The following is a 12,595-nucleotide window of genomic DNA, read 5'->3' on the forward strand; positions in this document are numbered from 1 at the left end:
CTTATACTACGGAAATTACGGTATATATTTTTAAAGCGAACACTTGTAACTCAAATCTTTGCTTCTGGAGGTCCCTGGAACAACATATTTTGAGATGGGGGCCAAATACATGGGGTCCTTGACATAATTTTTTTTGAAAACCACTGACATAGCAACAAAAGATTTTTCAAAAAACTGTTACGATTTAGAAGACATTTTGTAGAATCGGAACCTCAGGCCTTAATGGGTTAAGTGAAAGATTTGAGTGCTTTTTCCACCACTGCTCATCACCTTCTTCCCCTTCGTGTTCTCTCTCTCTCTCTCTCTCTCTCTCTCTCTCTCTCTCTCTCTCTCTCTCTCGTTCCGCCCGTCCAGACTCTCCTCTCTCAGAGGGAGTGTGTGAGGAGTGTGTGTTCAGTCTGGAGATGAGCGAGGGAGACGCCGAGCCGGCGGAGTTGTACCATGGGACGAAGCTGCAATGCACCGTGGGTAGTCTGCTACCCGGAGCCACGTACAGCTTCCGTCTCCGGGCCGCCAACGAGGCTGGGGTAAGGCGCGCGCACACACACACACACACACACACACACACACACACACACACACACACACACACACACACACACACACACACACACACACACACTGTATAGGCTAGGTTTCAGGCTGTATACAATAACACAGCTGCCATGAACATCCTGTTTGTCCCCGTTGCCCTGGGAGACGACATAAACGGTCAGAGAAACAGTTGTTTGCTACCTAGCCAGCTGGCCTACAAAACCCCAAAAAGTGTCCATAAGATGTTAGGGTTTGTTTTGAAACAGAATTAGCTGTGTGGGCAGTTAATGGGTGTTATGGGCCATTAAACATCAGCACAGAGAGAGGACTATGAAAATGTTCAGTAACACTGACAATAAAAAACAAAACAATTACGCACGCGCACACACGCACACACACACACACACACACACACACACACACACACGTACATACAGTGTTCCCAGGGCAGTTTGCCCCAGACAACCCAAACAGAGATACGGTGAGTGTTCTGCACTCTAGCTGTAGTCTGATTGGTTTGGTGGGTTAGCCCCTGAGAGGAGGCAGCAGACACTCACAGCTGGTTAGCAAGCAGACACACACACACACACACGCACACACACACACACACGCACGCACGCACGCACGCACGCACGCACGCACACACACACACACACACACACACACACACACACACACACACACACACACACACACACACACACACACACACACACACACACACACACACACACACACACACACACACACACACACGCGCACATGCACACGCACAGTACAGAGGACACATTCAAGACAAGAGGATCCAGTGCATGTATTGTTTAGCTGCGCTGTAAACCAGGGGTATACTAGGCTACCTTAGACACGGTAGCCTGGGCTATTTTGAAAATAGCCGATCTACAAGCTCACAATGCGACACGTTGTGAGCTTGTAGATCTGCTATTTTCAAATAGCCTAGGTATAAAATAGGGCTAAAGTGGTTGATGTATGTTTTATAATGTAATAATTTATATCTGCAAAGCAACTAGTAACTAATTTCTTTTGGCACAGGGAAGGGTGATCACTGGCATAAGTGTGAGAGAGAGGATATTTTTTTTGCTAAAATAAAATATTCACATTTCACATCTGTATGCAAATTACAACCTGCACATAATTCTACATTCATTCAAACTCCAAAGTCTTGACTGGGGAGGGAGTCTGCGAGTTTACTGTAGGAGGTGGGTTATTGCTCTGAGGCTAATGATCATTAGAATGTCCTGATGGGAAAGAAAGTATTTCAAAAGAGGTTGTTACTGTGTGTACAGTATATGGGAAATCAAAATCTGTTGGCAATACAACATTCTGATGTGGTGTCATTAATGTCGATATGGCACAATGACTATCAAGACAATAAAAAACATGGCACTCGATGTCAAAAAGGTCGCCGCCTGCTGTAAACTAACTGTGTTAATTTAACTTCAAATTATAATATGGATAAATGAAAGCTGAGGGTTTGACTGTGTCCACAAGGTTCACTGTATTTATCACTTGCACAGAATGCACCACATCCAGGCTCTTACTGTATGTAACAGTACCACGTACCAGTGGTGGAAAAAGTACTCAAATGTTTTACTTAAGTAATCAATACTGCAATATAGAAGTACTCTGTTACAAGTAAAAGTCCGGAATTCAAAATGTACTTGAGTAAAAGTATTGGTGTCAAAATGTACTTAAAGTACCAAATGTAAAAGTACTAAAATGTTTGAAAATAGCAGATCTACAAGCTCACAACGCGTCGCGAGCTTGTAGATCGCCTATTTTCAAATAGCCAAGGTATAAAATAGGGCTGAAGTGGTTAATGTATGTTTTATAATGTAATAATTTATATCTGCAAAGTAACTCAAGTTTTCAAATAATTGTAGTGGAGTAAAAGTACAATATTTGCCTCTGAGATGTAGTGGAGTAGCAGTAAAAGTATGGGAAATTGGAAATACTAGAGTACAGTAAAGTACAAATACCTCAAAATTGCACTTAAGTACAGTACTATAGTAAATGCACTTAGTTACTTTACACCACTGAGTACCACGTACGCACAGACACAAACCCTCATCCTCCAGACTGAAGAGTCAAACGGAGACACTTGATAGGAAAACAATGATTCCCTGCCGTTGACATTTGGAGGTCTCTGATGCAATCACAACAAACACACCGACACACACACAGCCCACGTTCCTCTCCCAAATCATCTCCAAGGTCAATAATGCTGTGTCATTTTTCTTCTCTTTTCTCTGAGGGGAAAGTAAACTTTATGTGAAGAAACAACGGCGGTGGAGAGATAATAATTCAAAGCCAGATCAATTACAATTTATAGCAATTGAGCAGACTTGCGTGCGAGATCTGAGTAAATGGAGTTAGAGTGCAAAGAAAACAATCGTGTCCTTCAAAGTATCTATCGACGACATTGGTTCTCAAAGTGCGGTCCGGGGACCCCCAGGGGTCCTTGAGGGAGTTCGAGGGGGTCCCCAGCTAAATGATGGATACCAAATGGACCCTTATGGGTCTGTAACTCTGAGAGTTAAATGAACATTGATTTTACAATGTAAATTGGGGTCCCAGAGATAGAAATGCCATTAAATGGGGGTCTGTAGCCCTAATGCATGTCAAACTGGGGGTCCTTGAAATTAAAATGGTTGAGAATCACTGCTAGAGCCGGAAAAATCTCCCCTTATGGGGGGTCATACAGTATCTGGCATATCTTTTCAAATGGGGGTCCGTGGGCTAATAAGTGTCAATTTGGGGGTCCTTGACATGAAGAAGTTTGAGAACCACTGATCTACGATACCAGCTAAACATCAAACTTGGCATCTACCTAAACATGCTATCTGCACAACACGCTTGGTAAATAACATGCTGAATAACATGGGTAAAGGAGAATCTAAAAGAAGTGACAATTTCTGATACAAGGAAATGGTAGTAAAGTTAAAATGTCAACTAAGGTTTAAACAGTGGTGGGTTTCAATCTTTTTGAATAAAGTGGAACCTTTTTTTTTTGGTTCTTGGCTTTTCTGCCTTTATTGATAGTTTTCAGTGAAGATGGACAGGAAAGAGCGAGAGAGAGACAGGGAGAGACACGCAGCAAAGGTCGTCGGCAACGGGACTCGAACCCGCGACGCGCTGTCAGGCTACTTTACTGCCTAAACTGCCGCTAGGCCAGTGATCCGGGCCAAAGTGGAACACCTTTGAGAGACAAACACATTTTGGCAGGAACACCTGGCCATTGTGGCCATTGTCTGGTTTAATCACAAAGGAGAAGCATTCTGTCACAGGAGTGATGATACGTAGAATGAAAAATTATGATCATGTGTCAAAATCTTTGGAGTTTTGAACAATATGTTCAAAAGGGCATATTTTGTGTGTATATCTGTGTCACTTCATTTGAGCTAAAAAGCAGATCTACAAGCTCATAGCGCGGCGTGCGGAGTGCCGCGCTATGAGCTTGTAGATATGCTATTTTTTTTAAATCGAGAAAATGTGTGCAAATTAATATATTTATATTCTTTTAAAGAAAACATTTTTAACTCAAATCTTTGCTTCTGGGGGGGTCCCTGGAACAACATATTTTGAGATGGGGGTCGGCGGCCAAACACATATCATTTTGGGGGTCCTTGACATGAAAAAGTTTGAGAACCACTGATATAGAAACATACGTTTTTTTTTTTCAGAATACTGTTGGGAATTAGAAGACATTTGTAGAAATGCCTTCAGGTCTTAATGGGTTAATGAGGGTGGCTGTTGCCAAGACTTCAGACCTATGTCCAGTAAAGTGTGACCATAATGTGGCGCAGTATGTATGTCTATACCTCCATGTCGTCCGTGCCTGCTCCAGTGCTAAATGTGTACATGTGTGTGTGTGTTTTGTCCCGTCAAGTTTGGAGCGTACTCAGAACCAACAGAGGTGACAACTGCAGCAGGTCCTCCTGGCCAGTGTGCGGCGCCACTCATCACTCTCAACGGCAACACCTGCTTAACGCTCAGCTGGGAGGTGAGACACACGCGCGCACACGCGCACACACTGTCATCTCATACAGGGCAGGGCCTGTAAGGACACATACAGTCCTTTCCCCACAACAACAAACGGCAATGTCAATTATTATGTTTTTAAAAAAACATTAAAAAAGGGTGGGCAACCCGGCCTGATACTCATTTCCACTGACTTAGAAAGTCATCTCTTTGAAGTTCTGGTATCAAGGATATATTCAGCATAGGTTTTATTTTTATTTATTTTTACTTGTGCTCCATCCAGCTGCTCTGCCGGAAATAATTGCACGTAAACACAGGTCTTTCTAAAATGACTCAGACATCTGTCCTCTCTGGTTTGTCCTCACTCTTTTATTGGAGTGAGTGTGAAAGCATATTGTTTTGGCATTGTGTACATCAGGACAGAGACATTCTGGTCTGGTTCTAATTGCATCGATTTATCATATGGATCTTCTTTTTCCCCCCCCCCCACAGTTCCATTTTTGTTAGGACTAGATTAATTCCATCTTGAATTAAACTGAATTAGCACATTTTTAGTTTTTAGTTTGAATCATTAGACACACTGTAAAATCCTCAGTGTTTCTCCATTTGTTACGCCGGGAGTGTACAAAATGGAACCAAATGGACCCTAACGGGTTTGTAACTCTTTGAGAGTTCACAAAGGGAACGTAAGGTTTTCCATGTGGTTCCATTTTATACACTCTCTGAGTTAAACTAATCACTGAGGATTTGACAGTGTGGTTGTGTGCGGTTGTTGATTTCGACGACTAAAACTTTGACAAAAAAAAAGTTCGTCGACTAACTTTTTTCACTGACGAAAACTAGGTAAAAACTAAATAAAAACTAAGCTACGATGACTAAAACTAAGACTAAATATATTGACAATTTCGTCAACAAATTAAAACTAGACTAAAATGTTAGTGAGGGACTAGTGGAGAAGAGATCCAGTAGAACTAAAAGACCAGTCATTTTATGCTTGTTTGCGCTCGGGTGTTGCACTCTGAAAATAGCAGATCTACAAGCTCACAACGCGTCGCAGCGCGACGCGTTGTGGGCTTGTAGATCGGCTATTTTCAGCAAGCAACCAAGTGTAAAATCAGACATTACGTACGCCATCAAGGCGACGCCAAAACACATTTTAGTCAACTAAATTAACTGTAGATTTAGTCGACTATAATCGTATGATATTTAGTCGACTAAAACTAGACAAAAACCAAAACATTTCAGATGACTAAAATAGGACTAAAACGAAATGGGATTTTATTCACTAAATCAAATATTTGCCGTCAAAATCAACACTGGTTTGTGTGTCGCGGGCGTGTTGCAGAGTCCAGAGGGTTCCGGGGCAGACATTTCAGAGTACCGCCTGGAGTGGGCCAGGGAGGACGAGGCCATGGAGCTCATCTACTGTGGAACGGCCACACAGTGTGAACTATCAGACCTGACGCCTGCCACCTTCTACTGCTGCAGGCTACAGGTAACTAACACACACTCTGATGTGCCAGTGGTGTAAAAAGTAACTTTACTCAAGTACTGATACTTAAGTACAATTTTGAGGTACTTTTTACTTTACCGGAGTATTTCCGGATTTTCAGTGCTTTTACTTCTACTCCACTACATCTCGGAGAGGCAAATGTTGTACTTTTACTCCACTGCAATTATTTGAAAACGTTAGTTGCTAGTTGCTTTGCGGATTTAGATTATCATTACAAAACATACATTAACCACTTCAGCCCTTTATACATTTCGGCCATTTGAAAATAGCAGATCTACAAGCTCACAATGCGTCGCGACGCATTGTGAGCTTGTAGATCGGCTATTTTCAAAAGATTTGTGTACATTTGAAAAGTTGTGAAATGGGACATTCTGTATAATGAGTACTTTCTACATTTGGTACTTTAAGTACATTTTGATACCAATACTTTTGTACTTTTACTCAAGTAAATTTTGAATTCCGGACTTTTACTTCTGTTACTTCTACATTGCAGTATTGATACTTTTACTTAAGTAAAATATGTGAGTACTTTTTCCACCACTGACACACACGCACACACACACACACACACACACACACACACACACACACACACACACACACACACACTGTCGGAACTGATACCTGTCACACTGTACCACTGCGGGATACAGATAACACAAATGCTGCTGAGAACATTAACACTCTGAGATACACACACACACACCCCCACACACACCCACACACCCACACACACACACACAACACACACACACACACACACACACACACACACACACACACACACACACACACACACACACACACACTAGACCACCACTCACAGAAACACACAGCAGCTACACACACAGCAGTGTGCATACAAAAGACAGACGAACACCTTGGCCAGCAGGAAAATGTACGGACACAGAGTGAAAGGTGAAGGTAATGGATTCTCTGAAAGCTTAGAATTTACAGGAAGCGTTTTCTATCTTACGGGGTCCGTTTCTATACTCGCAGAATTAAATGAACACTCAGGATTCTACTGTGTTTGCACTCAGAAACATGCAGACACACACACACGCACACATGCACACGCACATGCACTTGTGATGTGCCCTTTTCACTGGGTTATGAATTGTATGAAAGCATATTACATGGTTACTCTATTTATGAGCTCCTTTATAAGGTTTATACATGATGGCCCGGAGGTCTCATTAATCAACGTGTGTGTGCGTGCGTGCTCGCGTGCGTGTGTGCGTGTGTGTGGGTGTGGGCTTCAGATGTCCCCGTAAGTATAGTAGAATTTTATGGTTAAACAAGATTTTTTTTAAAGTTTTGTTTTACATTTACGTTTTTTTTGTCGCATTCCTAAGCCAATAATTATTGGCTTAGGAATGCGACCAAAACAGAATAATCTCATGAATTTAAGGCTTCATGGGGTGTGTAATTGATAGACAATAGGTCGTTTTTTGCAAGCGCAATTTAAACTTAGGGTTAGGGTTGCGCCGGTGTCGTGCACCGATAATGCACATATTTGGCTTTAGGTTTAGGGATACAAAATCTTACAATCACCATCATAAATTGTTGCTGTCCTCACAAGTATAGTAGTGCAAACGTGTGTGTATGTGTGTGTGTGTGCGTGTGTGTGTGTCCGCATTCATTTTGCATGAGCACAGAAGCCAGAGCGCATGTTTGAGTAGAGTACACACATCTTGTATGTCAGGTAAACAGATGTGCAGAGAACATTTGTGAGTACATTGATCTCTGTGTGACCTCTGTCTACCGGCTCTCAACCTGTTTTTTTCCCCCTCCTGCAAATCTGCACAAAATTACATTTAACCCATTAAGACCGGGAACGCATCTGTGTAATTTTTTTATTTCTATGGCTATTCAAAAATAGCAGATCTACAAGCTCATAGCCCGGCACCGAGTGGTGCTTGTAGATCTGCTATTTTTGAAAAATCGTGGAAATGTGTGCAAATCTTTTGAATATGTATATTTTTAAAGCGAGCACTTGGAACTCAAATCTTTGCTTCTGGGGGTCCCTGGAAAAAAAATATTTTACAAATGTTCGCTTTAAAAAATATATATTCAAAGATTTGCAAAAAGTTTCAAGATTTTTTCTAAAATAGCAGATCTACACGCTCATATGAGCTTGTAGATCTACTATTTTTTTAATGTCCAAAGAAATCTAAAAATGACACAGATGCGTTCCCGGTCTTGAGGGGTTAAGCATACCTTGTTGAAGTGCCTGAGGTGGACTTGATTTATCAGACACTCAAACAGAAGTGGATGTGTTATCTTCTGGGAGACGAGTCCAAATCTAATCACCGAGTCAGTTCAAACTGCGCTGGAAAGATGAAGATAAATCAAGAATATGAGTACATACTGTCTGCATGATTGTCCTCCTTATAGACCAACTCAGAGTAAAAACCTCAGTTATAATATATATTAAGTTACTCACTATAACTATAGATACGTTTCTTCTTACTGGAGACACATGTTCAGCTCTGCAACTCCAGGTGCGCTTGATTTATCATGCCATAAACGTACGTAACAGCAGATGATGTTATACTTTCATCCTCCACGAGATTAATCTCGTAGCTGTCGCGCTCAATCTTGGCAAGGAGATTCTAGAGGAGACAACCCCTGCGTGTGCTGTCTGTGCCTTTCATATACTGGGGCGTATGGTCTCCGACTGTATGTCACTAACCCATTAAGGCCTGAGGCCAATTCCAAAAATGTTTTCTAAATCCTAACATTTTTTTGAAAAAACATTTTTTTTTTTTAATAGCCAAAGAAAGAAATCTAAAGTGACTCAGATGCGTTCCAGGTCTTAATGGGCTAAGGAAATAAAATACTTCAACAAGATAATATAAAAGGAAAAGATCATATAAAATGAATCAAATGAATCACTTGTTTCATTTGTTGGAATATTCAAATTGTTTGGGATCCCCCTCCCCCCTTTCCTTTTCCTTTTTCTCCCATTTTAGTCAATGGGCCCTATCTTGCCCACCTTACCCCTAATCGTATTAGCCATATTTTACTATTTTGAAAAACATTTTAAATAGTTCAGCTAGCTGATCTACATGAGCTTGTAGATCGGCTATTTGAACTCTTTTGGAAATGAGGCAGATTATTATGAACGAAAATGGATTGAAGGGCATTTTGATAAATAGGACACTTGAACTGAATACAGATGTGCTGTTACGTGACACTAGCCCGGTTAAACCAACCCCGGTCGCTGAAATGGCATTTCATTTGATTCCAGCAGACCTAACCCTCTGCTGAAATCAAATGAAATGCGATTTCCGAGCTCACAATGCGACGCATTGTGAGCTTGTAGATCGGCTATTTTCAAATGGCCGAAATGTACAGTATATAGAGCTGAAGTGGAAAATCTACAAAGTAACGAGTAACTAAAGTGTTCAAATAATTGTAGTGGAGTAAAAGTACAATATTTCCCTCTGAGATGTAGTGGAGTAGAAGTAAAAGTATTGGACATTGGAAATACTCAAGTAAAGTACAAATACCTCAACATTGTACGTTGTGCTTCTCTAGCCCTCTTTCCCCGCCCAACACTACTTTCTCATCCTGTCTCTATTTCTCTCATGCTCTTTTCATCTCGCCCAAAACCTTTTACATTTATCCTTCCCCCTCTGGTTTCCCTTGGAAGACGTGCTCATTAATCTGTCTCCTATGTTCTCTTCCTTGTGTCCATCTGTCTCAGTTCATCAGTCTGTCCATTCATTAACCTTTTCGTCTCTCTCTCTCTTCTCTCCATCCTGTTCTCTCCCCCAAAACTCTCTTCGTCTCTCCATCTCACCCTTTATGATTCCCTGTCCCTCATCTTTGTCCTTCATCTCATTCTTATTCAAATGTATGGCCATAGTGTATATAGCATTGGTTCTCAAATCGGAGTCCGGGGACCCCCAGGGGTCCCTGAGGGAGTTCCAGGGGGTCCCCAGCTAAATGATAGATTAGGCACCAAATAGGGTCTGTAACTCTGAGAGTGTACAAATGGAACCAAATGGACCGGGTCCATTTGGTTCCATTTGTACACTCTCAGAGTTAAATTGACATAGATTTTACAATATAAATTGCGGTCGAAGTGATAGAAATGCCATTTAAATGGGGGTCCGTAGCCCTAATGCATGTCAAACTGGGGGTCCTTGAAATTAAAATGGTTGAGAATCACTGCTAGAGCCTGTAAAAAATCTTCTCTTATGGGGGTCCCTGGCATATCTTTTGAAATGGGGGTCCGCGGGCTAATAAGTGTTAATTTGGGGGTCCTTGACATGGAAAAGGTTTGAGAACCACTGGAATATAGGATGGATATTGGAATACCAATACTCCAATCAATGAATGGGTTCAAATTGGCAACCTGAAGATCCAGTAAACAAGACCTGGATCTCAGACTTAATGTGACAAGTCTAGGACGGCAGTCATCAGGGAAGACAAGACAGTTAACCTTTCCTGACTTCTATCTCTCCGGCACTGCCCTTAGTGTCTGCTGTGAGATTAACTCTTTAACTGCGAGAGTAGAAATGGAATAGTGTCACCCCAGTGCCGGCGAAAACGAATATTTTCTGTGATCGCTGTACGCACGGAGATCGCCTCATTGCTGTGCAATTTATGTGCAATTAAATGTGCCTTGTTTTGGCAAGAGGAATGGAGATGGTAAATGGTGCGTTTATATAGCGCTTTTATCCAAAGCGCTTTACATAGATTGTGCATTACATTCACCCATTCACACACACATTCATACACCGATGGCGGAGGAAACCATGTAAGGCACCAACCTGCTCATCGGGAGCAATTAGGGGTTAAGCGTCTTGCTCAAGGACACTTCAACACTAACTCTGGGGGAGCCCCCCAGCCCAGGATCGAACTGGGAACCAGTCTCCAGTTCACTCTACCCGGTCACTCTACCCCTGAGCCACTGCCGCCCCGGAGATATAGGCATTTTCCACAGGAAATAAACAGAAAGTAAACAAACCGTTTCTTTTTTACTTCCGGGTCAATTCCGGGTCTGACGTCATCCGGCATCATTCAATAAGGTAGCCAACATCGCCACCTCGTGGAAAACCACTGAAAAGCGTCTTAACTCGTCCATGACACTGTGGACCAAGTACCATCGGACAAATTAGCTAGTCCATGGGCCATATCATCTCAAATGACCTCTCTGATGACAAGGACATATATAGACAGCGCCGGAAGCCGTGTGCTCGAGGGAACACGCCATGTCGCAAATGTAGCATGTGCTCGGTATCGGTGAAGATTTCACTCTTTAAATCTTTACGTACACCTCTGTGTACTGCCCCCCTGTGGTGCCTCTGTGTACTGCCCCCCTGTGGTGTCGCTACAAACAAGGCAGCATCAGACGACTCGCAGTGGCTTATAATGACTGTATGCGGCCGCCTGCTGTGAGCTCCAAGAAGCTCCAGCGCAAGCCAGATGTTAGTTAGTGTCGGGGTACCCACCTGCTCTGCGGGCATCTGAGTCGGTGAATGACATCATTGCCGTCATAACTAACCCTGTACGTAGATCTGTCTGGTTCTCCTCTAGACCGTGGAACCATTGGCGCACTTTGTCTGCATGTTCAAAACTGAACATGGTGGAAGACTTTTTATTGTTATTTTTATTTCTCGTCTGGTGTTTTTATTGTGATATGGATAATGACGTTAGTGCTATGACTTCAGCACTGTCGTCGCTCATCTCCAATTTTGGCCAAAGTTTCAGCCCAGTCCAAACTCCTTTTGACTTCCAGTATTTAAAAAGTTCTAAACCCCCCCCCCAAAAAACAATTAGAAACAAATGTTTAATTCACAATAAATCTGGTCCAGTGCTTTGCTAGATTAGAGCCAGACAAAGACACACGAACAGAGTGCTCTGAAATGAAAAGCTGTGACCCTCTCTTTGACAGAAACAAATTACCATTATCACACACCATGGCAAATGAAGTAAAGTTATGAAGGACAGTCATGGTGTGAATGGATAAGTGACTCCGAAACGAGAAGCATGTTTGTTTTATATCTCTATTTTATACTTCGGCGTACAACAGCGTTGTGAGCTTGTAGACCGTCTATTTTTCTGTTGTATTTAGAAGAGAAAAGTTATATATATTTAACAAGTGTTCTTTTGTAATAGATTCATAGAAATGACTTTTTTACCAGAGGTCATACAAACCATTTGTTACAATTTGGCCAGGAACCAGAGAAATAACAGTGGACGGGTGTCGTTGACAAACTCAATAATAGTATAAGTTTATATTTGATCGATTCAAATTTGTGTGACTCTCCCCTGGACTAATATTTAACCCATTAAGACCTGGAACGCATCTGTGTCACTTAAGATTTCTTTGGCTATTCAAAAATAGCAGATCTACCAGCTCATAGCGCGGCACCGAGTGCCGCGCTATGAGCTTGCAGATCTGCTATTTTTTGGAAGAATCGTGAATATTTTTGCAAATCTTTGCCTATATGTTTTTTCAAAGCGAACATTTCTCACTCAAATCTTTGCTTCTCGGGGTCCCTGGAACAGAATATTTTGAGATCCGCGGCAATA

General features: G+C 42.0%; 1 protein-coding gene across 1 annotated transcript in view; it reads left to right on the forward strand.

The window, feature by feature from the left end:
• The window catches only part of fndc3ba (fibronectin type III domain containing 3Ba), a 164,587-nt gene that overhangs the window by 121,029 nt on the left and 30,963 nt on the right, over positions 1-12,595 (forward strand). Inside the window, exons 20-22 of the mRNA XM_080414878.1 lie at positions 355-527; positions 4,442-4,555; positions 5,879-6,028. Of these exons, the coding sequence (XP_080271004.1) occupies positions 355-527; positions 4,442-4,555; positions 5,879-6,028 (437 nt within the window). The remainder of the gene's footprint in view (positions 1-354; positions 528-4,441; positions 4,556-5,878; positions 6,029-12,595) is intronic.

The sequence above is a fragment of the Gymnoscopelus braueri genome (assembly GCF_963280865.1).
Source record: "Gymnoscopelus braueri genome assembly, chromosome: 19".
In the NCBI taxonomy this organism is placed as follows: domain Eukaryota; kingdom Metazoa; phylum Chordata; class Actinopteri; order Myctophiformes; family Myctophidae; genus Gymnoscopelus; species Gymnoscopelus braueri.